Source organism: Glossina fuscipes, unplaced genomic scaffold, assembly GCF_014805625.2.
Source record: "Glossina fuscipes isolate IAEA_lab_2018 unplaced genomic scaffold, Yale_Gfus_2 1, whole genome shotgun sequence".
Taxonomy (NCBI): domain Eukaryota; kingdom Metazoa; phylum Arthropoda; class Insecta; order Diptera; family Glossinidae; genus Glossina; species Glossina fuscipes.
In genome coordinates this window covers 33,671,034-33,687,892 of record NW_023998415.1, presented here as the reverse complement: position 1 = coordinate 33,687,892, position 16,859 = coordinate 33,671,034, and the positions used below count along the sequence as shown (strand labels likewise).

Below are 16,859 nucleotides of genomic sequence, written 5' to 3'. Positions count from 1 at the left end.
AAAAGCTGAAATTTGTCTTGAGCGAAGTCTTCATCACAACTTGTCAAATACACAGGGTATATTCTCGAAGCATTCAACATTTTTATTATGATAATGATCATACCGCTTCGCAAACGCTTACAAAGATTACAATTGTGTTGTGCAAAAAGAACGAAATTGCGTTGCGAAGGTATTGGTCTTTACGGTGTTAATTTCTCTTAAATTTCGATTAAATTGTAGATTTAAATGATTTCCATCAAGACTGATGGTAATCTCAATATTGAATGGCTATGGAATTTTGCATACATGAAATAAATCTTTTATTTAATCGATCTTTTTCATTTCATGTTTACCATAGTTATACCTAATCTATCTAAATATGAATATGAAACTCTTCATAAAATTCGTTACGAAGTTGGGATCGGGATGGAAAAAAAAAAAAGATAAAACATTTCGTAAAGCAAAAACCATTTCAATCAGGTTAATATATTCCATGTTGTTGTCTTGCTTTTTGTAAAGCAACGGGTGACCTTTGAGTACTTAACGTTCCTCTTTGGCTTAATTGTCTTATGCAAATGACACTCTAAAGAAGCCAGTTGCAGATCATAGCATACTTATCGCTCAAGTCACAGTGGCTCTCGAACATCTGCTAGATGTACACTAATGAAACATTATGTGTTTTCCAAATTAATCCAATTTTTTCGCCTCTTGTGCAGTCTCTGCAGTTCCCCGCTTTACACATTATTCTATCTTTACATTTTTCGTCATCGGTACGCATGCGAGTTTAGATAGCCTCATGGATAGTTGGAAATTGGCAGATAATCGATTTTGGTCGAGCATCGTCGAAACTAATATTTTCCCAATAAGTATTCATTTTTCATTTTTGTCATAGACTTTCATGGAAGGCATTTCTTACGCAACTAATGCGTATCGTTTTCTTAATTTACAACGCTTTCCAGCCTTTTCAATAATGGACAAATGGACAAAATCAGCATCAGCGATGCGAAATTTACATCGACAATGTCGATCTGAATGGAATGATTTAATTTCGTCTTTTACATAACGTTTTCCATTTATTTATGTTAGAATTCCCTTACGTAGTTATGCATAAATCTAATAAACTCCTTACTTTTAACCCATAGCTTTTATAAATCATTCACACGCACCTTGTAAAACTTATGAAAATATATATATATATATATATATATATATATGTTCCCTTGATAAACATAGAGATAAATTTGATTTTGTAAATATGAATTTTTATAAATTTTATTTCCAAAACCGTTTCTCTATTCCGCTAATTGTTTTGATTTTCTTCTTTTTTTTTCTTGTTTTTTAAGCATTTTTGTTTATATCTCTTGCAGTCCATTTTCCATCTTAGGTTAAGACGGATATAATAGCACTTTAAGATTCTATGATTAATGGTTCGATTAGTAAGTATACCAGTATACCACATATCACATCGTGGCGTAATCAAGCGTGCGTAGAGTTTAAGGCAACAATTAAACAACGTTACTCTTATACGTTAAAATAAGATATTATTCATAAAATAATATGTATATGCATATGACGTTTAGATTCTTTTTTAAATCTTAAAATTAAAAAAAAAGGTAGAAATTTTTAACAAATCTTATGTGAAAATTACGATGAAAACCGACGCTATCGCCTTACCATTTTATTCTTTTACTATTCTTTCACGGACGCCGTATAGTGTAGAAATCAAAAAATTTTGACAATTAATTTGCTACATTAAGCAAACAAATCAATAATTACTCATGTCTTTGCAAATAAATTGAGAAGGAACTCGAGAATATATATATAATTTGCATTTTGCACTAATCGAGCCATAAATCTTAATGCTTAGTTTTCTATGATAGTAACTAATTCAAAGTATTTTAATAAATGCACATAAAGATAATTTCAGATAGCTATAGCTAATATATATATATACACACATGTAAGTAAATAAATACATATAAAACATATATATAAAACTATCGATATGAATGTGAGAACGATTATGTTTAATAAGCAAATTTGAAATGACTGCGCTACTACTTTAGGTGGTGTTCAATAAAAAATAAAAAAAAAATATTTCGCAATAATAATTGTAATCAATTGTTCGTATTTTTATTTTATTTATTTTATATTTGTAATAATTTCATCTGCATCCATACGTATATACATATATATGTAGGATCGGTTTAACACAAAACATTTACCAAATTTCATTTCGCATTTAATTAATTTTTTTGATTCAAAATTCAATATTAGTATAAGCAAAAAAAAACTCTTTTATTGCTGATCTTAACATTTCCGAGGAGATGTTGAAAAATGATTTGAGATCCAATGAAAGGAAAAAATAAAAAAAAAAAACACGAATTTCTAAACTTAAAAATTGCGAATCGTAAAGTTTATGCCAATTTAAAACATAACATCGTGTACATGATGGAAAAAAAAGAAAAAAAAAAAAATGCTTTGCATAATATGCATGTCCAATACGTTACATACATACTTTCACATAAAATTGAATTGAATTTGTAGAAAATGATTTTAGTTAGATCCATTCTAATGGAAAATGAATCAATCAGCAAGCCTACATATGTATGGAATATGTATGGAATCGGGAATATAATGGTCATACTGGTTTTATATTTATTTAATATATAAAAAAAAAATTTTTGCATTTCAAAGCACTTTATCTTCGCATTATTTGTTATTGTTATTAAACACTATAGTTCTCACATTATTGACCGCAGCTTTGTATGCATTTATATATGTATAATTTTTTGTTAATATATTTCCTTTAAACATTAGCTATGGGTGACTTACGTGTCATCGCATCCCGATTCGTTTTGTCCTACACGTATTGATAATTGTGTGTGGCCGCCGTTGTCGATGTTGCCTCATCTGTATTGCCATTACACAGCAATGGCTCCTGTTCAATGGTTTTATTTTTATGCATATCAAACTCATAGTAATTCATCCAATCGATACGTTTTGGTTTTAATAAACCGAAGCAAGTGCATTCCAGAAAATCCACTAAGTTATTAATAGGACCGCGTGTGAATGGACTTTGACCACCACGCGCTTGAAAATGACGATAGCGACCACGATTCATGCGTTCGTTGGTAGTCATTCCTAGGCAGATTACCTGATAAGTTTGACAGATGGTTAACAATATTACCCAGCTCATGTGTAGCAAGGAATTTGCCATAACCCAACCGATCCAAGCATTACATTCGCCAATAGCGCGCAAATCTTCAAAAATATCTTTATGTGAAAAGAAAAAAAAAAAGAAAAAAATTACTACTCAATCAATAGTATAGAGGGAAAACATCATCAACTAGACTATTTACCCTGAATATGTACATTACAGCTGTTCACGTAATAAAACGTTCCACCATACAACATCCAAGTACACATAATGAGCAGCATCCATAGGAAACCCATAAAGTAGGTATGATTTTTTAAGCCTATGCAATTGCCCACCCAAGGGCAATGATGATCGAAGCGTGCCACGCATCGATCACAAACGCTGCAATGCTTCGAGCGTATGGGTCTGCGCACCAAACAACCCGAACAAAATGCTGAAGGTTCAAAACCGATGCCTCCGCTTTCCGATAACTCTACAATAGTCTAAAAACTTGAATTTTTTTTTTTTTATTTCTCTATTTGTTATTTCACAACTACCTTAAATCGTTGTTCTTTAGTAGGCTGTATTATTCCCGGATCGCCTTTCCATGATTTTAGAAAACACACCCACAAGCCCAACGAGCAAAAGAAAAATGTTATTGTTGTCCCAAATGATACTGCATCCACAATATAAACAAACCAGGTTATGTAAAACCAAGCCTTTGTGGCCAAATATACACTCAACGGCAATAAAGCCATTAAGTGCTCATCGAACAGAGTCTTTCCCATGGTATAAAAGATAGCATATAAGCAACCGAGTAAAAAGAATTTTATGATATACAAAGTATTTAAGGTGAATACCACGCCGGCTAAATAAAATGCGGTGAACGGGCAAGCTACCATGCACCACCATCGTAATCGTTTATCATGCTTAAGGCGGCCCATCCACGAACGGCGATATAGCGATGATTGGGATGCCTCTTTAACGCGCTCCATAACTTTAGAGCTGATCCATATTGCACCCGCTTGGGTTTCTAACATAGAGAGCGGTGTTTCGCCACGCAGGTTTGGTACGTCCAGGGAAGCTTTAGACTTAAGCACTAACGTATTGATAGCGGTAGCGTTACGCGCTAGAATTGCCCAGTGCAAAGCCGTGTTACCGTGTGTATAATCGACCATAGCGGGGCTAGCCCCCAAAGTAAGCAATAAACGCACCGGATCCAAAGCACACACCTGCAACAGTTAACATAAATTTTCAAATTTATTCTATTAAATTTTGTATACACTTTCTTACTTTCCATGCTGCCCACATCAACGCTGTCATGCCACCACGATCTTGTAAATCGGGATCCACACCTTTAGCTATAAAATACGCAACTAAAGCGGTATGAGCAAATTGAGCGGCTATATGTATGCAAGAGCAGCCTTCCGCATCTCGTACACGTGGATCGGCACCGGCGGCCATTAATAAAACAACCGAACCCAAATGACCTTGTCTGGTGGCCCAGTGCAAAGGTGTAGCATTCAATTCCCCACCCACTGCATCAACTAAGGCTCCTTTTTCCAAAAAATAACGTATTATATCTCGTCTATTATTAATAGCGGCCCAATGTAACAGTGTCACCGTTTCGCTATCTGGCTGATTGACATCCCAACCAGCGTCTACCAGTTCTTTCACTCTAGCTGTAGCTCCATACTGGGTGGCCTTGACGATATCGAAACCACTATAATCCGGTTCAATCGGTGCACTTGGTGGCTGTTTCGCCATTAAAGCTGTTGCACGTTCAGCATCCCTTTCAGAAGCCTCTGTGCTAGGTGCACATGACCCAGTTGTGGCCGCATTGCAAGCACTCTGATACATTCTCGTCAATTGGTGTAATACTTTTTTATAAAAATCTTCTTTTTCGATTTACCCCACCACAACAATATGTATATGCTTTTCGGGTGTGCACCGGTTCACCCACCTCCTTTCGTTTGATTACGTATAAAAAGTGGTATTGTATTTTAAAAAAAATTAAATAAAGCGTAATACATATTTTCGGAACGGTGTGGTGGTCGATATGTTTTCAATCAACAATGTTCACTCAATAAATTGTAAGACTTGCGTTTTTAAAAATGATATGAATAATAATATTATAAATTATCGTAATAATAATATATTAATTATTTTTTTAATACCAAAATAAGTTATAGCATTTAATAAATAATAATAAACACTGTAGAACTATATATCAAGACTCTGCGCAAAGCAAATACAAAACAAATTTCAAATCCTTTCACGTCAATAGACAATACAAAAAAAAAAGGCTTTCAACTCTTGGGTCTTCGAGCAACATGTCGGAAAAGACTAAGATCGTAACAAAACAATGACTTCACATTTTATGCCAATGATGGGCTTAGTTGGTCAAGAAGTGCCATTTTGCGCAATGGTACTGTACCATCCCCTCCAGAATTGCTCGGCAAATTCAAAATTTCGCAAGAGCTCTCTTCAATTTTTACAGAGCTTCTAGCTACCAGACATGTAGTTAATCCTACCAAATCAAACACACACACACGATTTCACAACACGCATGTACTTAAAATTCACAATAGGTTAACTAATTCTGACATAGATCCGTGTCATCTGGAAATTCTCTCAATGAAATATCCACCCAGAGACGCCTTCCGTCTAATTCGAAATAATATCATGTATGATTGAAAAGACAAATATGGTGAAATTGCAACATTAACTGAAGATCGTCTTTCCTATAAGGTCCACCCTTTCATGACATTTAACCCTCTTTCTAATGTCAACTTTATCACATGGGAGATTAAAATTCTCAACAGACTCATGTGAAGTCACATATATGAAAAAGTTTATTTAAATGTGATCGGAGGGTCATCATCTGATATATGGGAAAAGTGTTTGCATGCAAAAAATTCAACAACAGCCTATACGGAAGCTTTCGTGCTCGCAATAAGCATACTAACTGCCTTTATTAACACTGCCGATTTCCTCATTCTAACTCGACAAAGTTCCGCCTAGTCTAGAACTGAATGGATTACGGCAGCATGTATAACTACTCAGCAAGAGAGACGGAAGTCATCGAAGCATCATCAACAAGCATAATGCAACCAGCAATGTTTATAATCTTAACTTCTGTTATCATGTCTTAACCTGGACGGAGAACTGTTATTAACAGTAACTCATCACTGACTTTACTGACTTGACATTCGTCTATTTATTTTGTCAACAGACTTAATCAATCCATTCATCTTTAATATGCGAAAAAGCAAGCGATAATCAAAATGTTATCTTACATTATTATATAGAAAATTCATAAATTTGGAATTGATGAATCTCCTCCTAATGTCAGAGCGTGAAATTTTTTTCACATTTCAATAGTAATTGTCTATGTATTTGTTGTTGCAAATTCGAAATTTGTTTACATTCGTTCGCACGTGCTGATTGTTGATATTTGCTAAACCATGCATGTGAATGTTTGTTTGTGATGCTGGTGCAAAAGTAAAGATCTGTGTATTTGTTATTGCAAATTCGAAGTTTGTTTACATTGGCCATTTCGCGTTTCGTATGAAAAGAAAAGAATGCCTAATATAAGCAGGCGTTTACCGAACGTCTAGCCGTGTAAGTGAAAGATCACACTTTAAACGTCCGCCACATACCAGAAGGAGAAAACAGAAGAAGGAATCATGTCATGTTACTAGTGGTTAATCAATTTTGTAATAAAATTTATTTTAGCATCGAACTCAAAGTAAGAAAAAGGTCAACATTCGCGCTAGACGGAGTTACTTAACTATCCAAATTTCTCAGTTATCTTCCATTTAATAGTCATATTGGAGTGCGAAAATCTTCTAAGAAATTTGATTATTAAGAGTTACTGGATTTGAATAGCTCTGTTAAAGTCGCCATTGTTGCTTTGCATTTATCAGCTGCATCCAGGAGAAGTGAAACTTTTCACATTATTTTGGTAACCTCTCGCCTTTAAAAGGACGACATAGAAATCAGCTCGTATTGATGAAGCCGAACATACTCCATCAGCAATGATAACGACAACAAACACCGCAGCTTAATGCTCTTGACCGCAAATTTACACTTATGAACGCAAACTCCTATAGAAGCGTTGCACTCTAATGCAATTTGCAATACACGCAGCCATAAAAGGAGTGGTCAACGTTGCCTACCCAGCCGCTGCATGACGCCATGAAAGCGTGAGCCATAAGTGCTAGCAACTCATCCCGACTATCATAAAGTCTACGAATGCAGAGCAAATAACTGCAAAGAACAAATCAAGCAAACTTATCCAAAATGCAATGCAAAATGCACTTAAACTAAAATGTTGTGATGTGGAAATCTCTTAACCGCGGTTGCAATGCAATAATGATAACACAACATACCTGCCGCCCTTATTGCCAAATATCTGGAATCTGGAATTTAAAAAAATGTACGCACACGAAAATTGCAATTACAAAGAAGAGTAAAACAAAATGTTTTGCCTCTGAATATTTGTAAGTGAAAATTGTTAATAAACAGAGTCAGATTAGATCAGGCCGAGAAATAATATTTGATCTCTATTAAATGTAATAGTTAAGTCTCAAGTTAGTATTATTGTCTGAAAGGATTTATTATTGGAAAATCTATATTCAAAGACTCCTTTCCTGATCATTTTACGATTCTCTTTAATGGCTTAGACGAGAAATTAGAAAATTCATGGAACACGATAGTCATAGAATCGCATTTTATTTTACCTCATTGTGGGCCTTTGGATAATAAGTTATTGCAACTTATTCCTTAGCAGATATAACATAAATAAAAACTAACGAAAATTACTAAAACTATATTCCAGCGATATAAATAAAAGGTGGCAATGCATTATGGGCATTACAGTTGATTTTGATTTCAAAGAAGAACTATTGTGATATTTTATAAACAATATCGCGAAATGGCAATAAATTACGCATATCAATAATTCAGATATAAATTTGCTTAGAGACCATTTAGCTGTGCCTCCTTTTGGTTCATTTGTCGAATCATTTAAGATCCTGAAAATCTCAGGCGTTTGGGTCTAGTCTAGATGAATCAGATTTACAAAGGGCACTTCCGCCAAATCTATGCATATATACCGAATGAAAACAAAATAAAAATATACAAACATTTTAGATATTAGCGTGAAAGTCGGTATACATCTTTACTATCATTTGAATGTGCAACGCAAGAAAATTATTATTATTGTTGGCCCTTAATACGGCAACGATTCATAGAAAACTGTGAAATAAATTTGTTTTTTTTTTTTTTTAGGCATTTTGGGTTATTCCATGTACTTCCTATAAATACCAAGGACTCTTTTTACTTGTTATTATTCATACTCGAAAGAGGCTGATTGTAATTTTTTGTATGTGCGTTTACGATAAAGTATTATCCCTTTCACGAAATAATTAGATTTTTTTATTTCCTTTATATATATATATATTTTTTTTAATACATTGTATACGATTTGAAAACTACTATTCGTCTTTATTGTTTTCGTAGCACTTTATTGCTTAATGCGCTTTATATTTATTTTATGCATTGATTTAATATTTTAAAGTTTTTCGCTAAAAATTAAATTTTTTTCTTTTTTTTTTTATATATATATATATATATATATATATTTTTTTTTTTTTTTAGTTTACGATGAAAAGGAAATTATTTTCCGTCCTATCAAATAGTAAATTTTTCTGCTTCAACATTTGTGACAATAAATGAAAATCTGCGCTCGTGAAGTATGCAACCCCGTATTTCATAAAATAAAGTTGGAAACCCAAATCTAACTTTGCTTAGAAGAATAAATTATTTTCCTATCACTCCTATCAGATAAAACTTAAAAAATTAACAAAATCGTTCCAAGCATTCACCTACCAATTATCAATCAAAGAAAAACAAAAAAACCCTCAGGTTCGGGTATTTGATTGCCTTAGAAATCATAATGAAACAACCGTAGCAGACGAACAGGTACAAAGAAGTTATATATCTTAATATTTATAGAAAAAAAAATAAAAAAAAAAACTTATTTTAATTATATAAAAGCAAAAAAAAAAAACATTTGCTAAACGATCTATAAGAAAATTATGTATTCTCGTAACTGATCGTTACATAATGCTTGAAATGCTTACCATCAAACATGTTGTAAAGAAAGCAAATCAGCTTTACTTTTAACATATAAAGGATATGAAGATAATCATTATATAATTATATATTTGATATATGTAATATGATATTTGAATTTCCAATTGAAGGCTGTCTCCTTGTATGGATACACAGGATCACTATGATGGAAAAGTTGATTTTCATGCAAAAAGAGAGAGCTAAATTTTGGTGGAATGATTCTGTCGATCAAATATACTCGCAAAAAGCAATGCGCGTAATCCGAAAAAAACACCTTTCAACAATTGACTTTCAAGAATTTCAAGAAATTCCTCATACGAAAACTGATTGCACTTTCTAGAAAATAAATTTTATTTTAAATTTTAAATCTGTATCAGAAATGGTTCATACTTAGGATAAAGTATATTTTAAATTGAAGATTCATGCTATACCACGCGATATTTGTGAAATTTGTTTTACTAACAAATTTGCTGAACATATCATCTTCAAAATTCGAGTATTGAAAGTTCTTTCAGTTTTTTTCTATTCGATCCTTTTAAAGTGAAAAACAATGCCCGTTTTGAGGAACTGACCCGCTTTACAATACAAAAGCGAATCTAACTTTATTTTTTTATTTACAATAACTTGAGTTCAGTTGAATTTATCGCTCTGTAAACCGGCCCTTATATCTCCATATAAACCTTTAACCTTAAAAATAAATAATGAAAAAATATTTATATTCTATTATCTAAACGTACAAGTCACATTGCTAGTCTACTTAATTTTGATCTAAAAAATCTAAAAAATAACAAAATTAAAAATAAAAATTTTGAATTTAAAGCTCAATTTTCTAAATTTTAAATTTAATTTTAAGCTTTCTAAATACAAAATTGAAAAATTGAATTTTTCAGTTCTTGGTGTTCTAAATTTAAATTATTATATAAATTTAAGTTACACCTAATAATTATATCATCATATAGCTTAATTTTCTCTATATGTCACAACACGGAACGGAACACAGAGATTTGTTGTAAAGTAAAAAATTTATATTCAAAAATTTATAGCAACGTTGTTAACATCAAGGTGCAGTGGCAGATATCTATCCCTTATAAAAACATATGGATAGGTAAAAACGCGCGAAATATTGTTTCTTTTTTTAGAGAGTTACAAATATATTTGATATCTTGAAGATTCTCGAAAATTTTTACAAATATTGCAAGGATAATCAATAAAGATGAATAATGTAAATGGTAAGAGGAAATTTATTGGATCTACTAATGGTGTGAACACTACCACAAATGTAGGATCCAGTCAGCAAAAGAAATCACGGTAAAAAAAAGAAATTTAGGAATTTATCTAAATATGATTTCTCTGCCAATTATTGTTCTTTATTATTTAATAGTAATGAAGATGAAGAGGAAATGGATACCGCGCCGCCGTATTTTGATGAAATGGATTTTACTGATGAGGTAGATATGACGGATTTAATGGGAGACGGTCCAGAGAATCTGCAAACATCAGTGAAATGGTCACGCGTCGATCCTCCAGTAATAGATCCTGACACGGATGCTTTAATATTTCAACAGATTGATGTGGAAAACTATATAGGTCAGCATTTTCCTGGCATGCCCGGAGCGCAATTTGGAGCGGTTCCAATTATGAGAATGTTTGGCATTACCATGGAGGGAAATTCTGTGTGTTGTCATGTTCACGGTTTCTGTCCATATTTCTATTTAGCAGCGCCTCACAGTTTTGAACAATCACATTGCTATCTGTTTCGGGAGGCTTTGGATAAAAAAGTACTAGCAGATATGCGTAGCAACAAAGATAATGTTCAGGAAGCTGTGTTAAGTGTTGAAATTGTCGAGCGTTTAAATATTTACGGCTATCAAGGCGATAGAAAGCAACGTTACTTAAAAATCACTGTATCGTTGCCTAAATTTGTAGCTGCCGCCACTCGTTTACTTAAAAGAGAGATTATTTACGCTGATTTTGATTTTCAAGATTGTCGGCCCTTTGAGAACAATATAGATTTTGATATAAGGTTTATGGTTGATACGGGTGTAGTGGGTTGCAATTGGATAGAATTGCCTGCTGGTGCTTGGTACTTAAGAGGCCGCCATTCAAAATTTTTACCTGAAAGTAGATGTCAACTCGAAGTAGATGTAGCCTTTGATAAATTTATATCTCATGAGCCTGAAGGCGAATGGTCCAAAGTGGCACCTTTTCGCATACTGTCATTTGATATTGAATGCGCCGGTCGTCGAGGCATATTTCCGGAACCTAAAATGGATCCAGTTATACAAATAGCCAATATGGTGATACGTCAGGGCGACCCTGAACCTTTCATACGCAATGTTTTCACCCTAAAAGCATGCGCATCGATTGTCGGTAGCCAAGTCATCTGTTTTGACACTGAAACTGAATTGCTAGATAAATGGTCCAGTTTCGTACGGGAAGTGGATCCGGACATTTTAACCGGTTATAATATCAACAATTTCGATATACCATATTTATTAAACCGAGCGGCCCATTTAAAAGTTAAAAACTTTGAATTTTTGGGACGGATTAGGAACATAAGATCCGTTATTAAGGAGCAAGTTTTGCAATCAAAACAAATGGGTCGTCGTGAAAATAAATACGTTAATTTTGAGGGTAGGGTACCGTTTGATTTGCTTTTCGTGTTGTTGCGTGATTATAAATTGCGGTCTTATACTCTGAATGCCGTAAGCTATCATTTCCTTCAAGAACAAAAGGAAGATGTCCATCATAGTATTATCACAGATTTGCAAAATGGTGACGAACAAACCCGTCGACGATTAGCTACGTACTGTTTGAAAGATGCTTACTTACCTCTACGGCTGCTCGACAAGCTTATGTCCATTGTGAACTACATGGAAATGGCGAGAGTAACGGGTGTAACTTTAGAATCTTTGCTTACTCGGGGGCAGCAGATTAAGGTCATGAGTCAATTGCTTCGTAAAGCCAGATCTAAAGGTTTCATTTTGCCGTCTTATTCTTCCCAATCCTCAGAAGAACAGTATGAAGGAGCTACCGTTATAGAGCCTAAGAGAGGTTATTACGCTGATCCCATTTCTACATTGGATTTCGCTTCTCTATATCCCAGTATTATGATGGCTCATAATCTTTGCTATACAACACTGGTGCAGCCGGGCACAAAAGAAAAATTGGGCTTAAAAGATGATCAAGTGGAGCGTACCCCATCTAATAACATGTTTGTAAAGGCAGCAGTACGTCGGGGATTATTACCGGAAATTTTGGAGTCGCTTTTAGCTGCTCGCAAGCGTGCTAAGAATGACTTAAAATTTGAAACTGATTCGTTTAAGCGTAAAGTGCTGGATGGTCGTCAATTGGCTTTAAAAATATCAGCTAACTCTGTGTATGGCTTTACCGGGGCCCAAGTGGGTAAATTACCCTGTTTGGAAATCTCTGGCTCAGTAACCGCGTATGGTCGTACCATGATTGAGATGACAAAAAACGAAGTAGAATCTCATTATACACAAAGCAATGGCTATGAAAATAATGCTGTAGTGATATATGGCGATACTGATTCAGTGATGGTCAATTTTGGAGTCAAGACATTAGAACGTAGTATGGAATTGGGCCGAGAGGCAGCTGAATTGGTTAGCTCGAAGTTCGTAAATCCCATTAAGCTTGAGTTTGAAAAAGTTTACTTTCCCTATTTGCTAATTAATAAAAAACGTTACGCCGGCTTGTACTTCACCCGGCCAGATACTTACGACAAAATGGACTGTAAAGGAATAGAAACGGTACGACGGGACAATTCACCATTGGTAGCTAATCTAATGAATACTTGTTTACAAAAATTGTTAATCGAAAGAAATCCGGATGGTGCTGTGGATTATGCAAAACAAATAATCTCGGATTTGCTTTGCAATCGTATTGATATCTCTCAGCTCGTCATTACGAAGGAGCTAACGAAAACGGATTACGCCGCTAAACAGGCTCACGTGGAATTGGCAGCAAAAATGAAGAAGCGTGATCCTGGAACAGCGCCCAAATTGGGCGATCGTGTACCTTATGTAATTATATCAGCTCCGAAAAATACACCAGCCTATCAAAAAGCAGAAGATCCGTTATACGTGTTGGAAAATTGTATACCTATTGATGCTAACTATTACTTGGATCAGCAACTTAGTAAACCTTTGCTGCGCATATTCGAACCGATTCTTGGAGATAAAGCCGAGTCGGTTCTACTAAGTATAAAATTTTTGAAAAACAAATTATTTAACTAGAATTTACATTTATTTATAATTCTAGAGGGTGAACATACACGTACACGAACAGTGGTTACGTCTAAAGTTGGTGGTTTAGCTGGATTCATGACTAAGAAGTCTTCGTGTTTAGGTTGTAAGGCCTTATTGCCTAAAAACTATGAAAATTCGGCCTTGTGCCCGCATTGTGAACCCAAGATAGGCGAACTTTATATGACCGAAGTTCTCGCTAAACGCCAAATGGAAGAGACATTTTCACGTTTGTGGGCTGAATGTCAACGCTGTCAAGGTTCATTGCATGAAGAAGTCCTATGTTCGAATCGTGATTGCCCCATATTCTATATGCGACAAAAAATACGCATGGATTTGGATGCTAAAGAGAAACGTGTCCAACGTTTTGGTTTACCTGATCGGTATTAGCTAAGAATTGGTAATAAATCCGTTGGATTAAACTATTTACACTTGGATGTATTGTGCTTATTGTAGCTAGAAAAAATCAGGGACTTTCTGCGAAGGTATTGAACTTTCGATAAATCATAAACGTTTTATATAAAAATATTCATTTTATTTTTTAAGTTGTTTAAAATTTTTTTTTTTTTTTAATACTCGCCTCCTTGAAATGAGTGCCTAATTTTTAAAAAAAACAACTTAAAATGACAATTTCATTCGTCTTATGTTTTAAAAAGTGTTCTGTAGACGTATTTTGCTTTTCTATGATCGTAATTAATGATGTCAACCCCAAAAACCAGAATTAAATAATTTCGAAGCTGATTTTTAATATAAATATTACATTCCTATTTGATTGGAAAAGCAAAAAAAAAAATAACTAACTTATATAATATCTGGAGTTTTTTTTTTTTCATTATTGACCGGGGTTGAGGATGGTAACCCACTTTAATATGAACCATCATTTCTGCATCGGTGTTTTAACTGTGCTTATTAGATTCATGTTTGTTTTTTCAACTTTTGGACACCAACTACGTGTATATATATATGCACAATTTCATCTTGCTAAAGGTATTTGGAGTCAAATTGTTTGAGTTCGAAATAATTTATGAACTAAGAAATCTCTTGTATTTAAAGTTTATTTCATTTTTTTTTTTTAAATAAAAAACGAATTTTTTAATTATGTTATATAGGCAAAAGAAAATTTATAAAGCCGTTTTCTTTTTTGTGTCGACGAGATTTATTTATTTATTTTTTTAAATCTCAATCACAAGTTTATTTATTTCTTCTAAAATAAATTTTAAGTAAAACTAATAACAGAAATTAAAAATAAAATTATTATTTGAATGAAAAAGCAAAATAATGAAAATAATAGCAATAAAAAGTCAGACATTTTATTGATGAAAAACAAAGAAATATTTTTTGAATGAATCTTGAATACATCTTGAACACCTTTTAATAAATAAAAACATTATTAATAACATATTGTTTTCATTTTTTTCGCTAATTATTTATTTATTTGTTTTTCTTTTTTTTTTTTTTTTTTGCTTTTGTAAATGAATAAATTACTTCTCACTTCTTTTTCTAGATATTTATTGTTTCTTCGACTTTGAATACGATATTACAAAGTATATATAATTTTCATTTTTTGTATAAGTATTATTCCCATGTACTTTGCTTTTTAAAAGGAGCTATTAATACAGAATGCTTTTTGGGGTGTAAGAGGAAGAGGAGGGAGGATATCTAAATATTTTTTTTTTTTTTTTTTTTTGTAAATTTCTTTAACAAGAGAAATAGCTCCTAGAAAACTAACTGCATATGCGATTACTTAAAATTACAAGTAGTATACCAAGGAAAATAAAGGAGTTTTCTTGCATCGTTGGAAAGGGAGAAAAATTGTCTCCAATATGTTCTTCAATTAATAATATACAGAGAAGAGAGTAAATAAGACTATTTGCGACTTTGTAAAGTGTTAGAAAGCCAATCCATGGCCTGGTCTAGGCCTTCGCCTTTAGTCGCTGAAGTTTTAAATATTTGAAAAGTACGATTTTTTAAATTTTCCAAACCCAAAGCATGATGCACTTCAGCCACCGTCATGCAGCCTTCCATATCTTGCTTATTAGCCAATACCACTAACACGGCACCGACTAGCTCTTCTTCCTAAAATCAATCTTTCTAAAAAATCAAAATAAAACAATTTAAAAAGAGAAATCGATTGCACCTTTAGCATATATAATAATTCATCTTTGGAAATTCCTATTCTATCGCGATCTGCAGAATCCACTACGTAAATAATGGCATCTGTATTGCTGTAATAACAACGCCAATAGGGCCTAAATAAATCAATAGAGATACGATTTAGTTGAGATTGAATTTTTACCCTTTTGTTTTTAATTTTGTTTACCTTATACTGGTTTGTCCACCCAAATCCCAAACTTGAAATTTTAAATTTTTATATGTAACTTGTTCTACATTAAAGCCAATAGTGGGTATCGTGGTCACCACCTCTCCCACTTGTAAACGATATAGGATAGTTGTCTTGCCGGCTCCATCTAAACCCAGTATTAATATACGCATCTCTCTAGAACCGAGTAGTCCACGAAAATAACTTAATACACCACCTGTAATGATAAAAGTTGAACGAAAACATAAACTTACTTAGCAAGGCAAAGCTATTCACTACGTCATTTGTTTTTGATAGAAATATTGTTTGTTTCCGATTCATGTGAATGGTTTAACATCATTATTTGTAAAATAAAGAAATTTTTTGAATTAAACTTTACCCATATTTTGTATTGTTGCTGTTAACAAGTCTCTGAACTAAATGCACTTTTGTTTTTTAAATATTTTCCTAAGATTTCTTAGATACTTTTTTTTTTTTTTTTTAATTTTATTTTATTAAAATAGCAAAAAAATTGTCGGCTGTAGTGATACCATGTGAATAAGTTTATTGTGTTTTTGGGGATATGATTACCAAAACATAAGTAACGGGTCGTTTTAGCATAAATAGCAAGAACAAATCTCGATAATTGAACGCAAGTTAGAGATCAATTCTAAATACGTTAGCTATAATGTATTGGGCGGTAGTCAATTCGCCTTTCAGTCTATGTTAGTTTTCCTTATTCCCTAAATATATAATTTTATTGGAAAAATCTTGTCCTTCCGCTTCTTCTGTTCAGAAAATCATCCATCGAAAATATTGAAATAATTTCGCTTGATTGGATGCAATTAATCTATCATATATATTTCTCATGTATACTTTCAAGGATTAAAAATACAATTTTTTTAATTAACACCAGTTTATCGACTGATTTTTAATATGAGATATTCTGAAAAATAGCATCTACGAAAAATGAAATTAGAAAATCAATTAAGAAAGATCGAAGATCTTTCAACAAAGTTAAAAGAAAATAAATTAA

General features: G+C 33.1%; 3 protein-coding genes and 1 long non-coding RNA gene across 4 annotated transcripts; 2 read left to right on the top strand and 2 right to left on the bottom strand.

Moving 5' to 3' along the window:
* Window positions 1-2,205: 2,205 nt before the first annotated feature.
* On the bottom strand, window positions 2,206-8,702 carry LOC119631860 (palmitoyltransferase Hip14). Its single transcript, XM_038024392.1, has 5 exons — window positions 8,466-8,702; window positions 4,412-5,217; window positions 3,676-4,350; window positions 3,342-3,621; window positions 2,206-3,255 (listed from the first exon to the last, which is right to left on the bottom strand). Exons 2-5 carry the CDS (start codon window positions 4,976-4,978, stop codon window positions 2,843-2,845), a joined length of 1,935 nt encoding a protein of 644 aa, XP_037880320.1. The 5' UTR covers window positions 4,979-5,217; window positions 8,466-8,702; the 3' UTR covers window positions 2,206-2,842.
* On the top strand, window positions 5,268-7,568 carry LOC119631861. Its single transcript, XR_005246721.1, has 2 exons — window positions 5,268-6,869; window positions 6,929-7,568. It is a non-coding gene; the product is annotated as an uncharacterized LOC119631861 (long non-coding RNA).
* A 1,655-nt stretch (window positions 8,703-10,357) lies between the features above and the next one.
* LOC119631855 (DNA polymerase delta catalytic subunit) lies at window positions 10,358-14,609 on the top strand. The gene is made up of 3 exons (XM_038024387.1): window positions 10,358-10,567; window positions 10,641-13,480; window positions 13,541-14,609. Exons 1-3 carry the CDS (start codon window positions 10,473-10,475, stop codon window positions 13,912-13,914), a joined length of 3,309 nt encoding a protein of 1,102 aa, XP_037880315.1. The 5' UTR covers window positions 10,358-10,472; the 3' UTR covers window positions 13,915-14,609.
* A 384-nt stretch (window positions 14,610-14,993) lies between these two features.
* Window positions 14,994-16,334, bottom strand: LOC119631757 (ADP-ribosylation factor-like protein 1). Its single transcript, XM_038024246.1, has 4 exons — window positions 16,224-16,334; window positions 15,845-16,061; window positions 15,662-15,773; window positions 14,994-15,600 (listed from the first exon to the last, which is right to left on the bottom strand). The coding sequence occupies exons 1-4, from the start codon at window positions 16,225-16,227 to the stop codon at window positions 15,391-15,393; spliced, it is 543 nt and encodes a 180-aa protein (XP_037880174.1). The 5' UTR covers window positions 16,228-16,334; the 3' UTR covers window positions 14,994-15,390.
* Between the last annotated feature and the right edge of the window lie 525 nt (window positions 16,335-16,859).

Coding starts and splice junctions, on each gene's coding strand:
- LOC119631757 (XM_038024246.1), bottom strand. Junction 15,774..15,844: donor GGTGGACAAACCAGTATAAG/GTAAACAAAATT, acceptor TGATTTATTTAG/GCCCTATTGGCGTTGTTATT. Junction 15,601..15,661: donor AATTATTATATATGCTAAAG/GTGCAATCGATT, acceptor GATTGATTTTAG/GAAGAAGAGCTAGTCGGTGC.
- LOC119631855 (XM_038024387.1), top strand. CDS start 10,473: ATGAATAATGTAAATGGTAAGAGGAAATTTATTGGATCTACTAATGGT. Junction 10,568..10,640: donor AGTCAGCAAAAGAAATCACG/GTAAAAAAAAGA, acceptor ATTATTTAATAG/TAATGAAGATGAAGAGGAAA. Junction 13,481..13,540: donor AGCCGAGTCGGTTCTACTAA/GTATAAAATTTT, acceptor TTATAATTCTAG/AGGGTGAACATACACGTACA.
- LOC119631860 (XM_038024392.1), bottom strand. CDS start 4,978: ATGTATCAGAGTGCTTGCAATGCGGCCACAACTGGGTCATGTGCACCT. Junction 4,351..4,411: donor TGATGTGGGCAGCATGGAAA/GTAAGAAAGTGT, acceptor TAACTGTTGCAG/GTGTGTGCTTTGGATCCGGT. Junction 3,256..3,341: donor CTGTAATGTACATATTCAGG/GTAAATAGTCTA, acceptor TTTCACATAAAG/ATATTTTTGAAGATTTGCGC.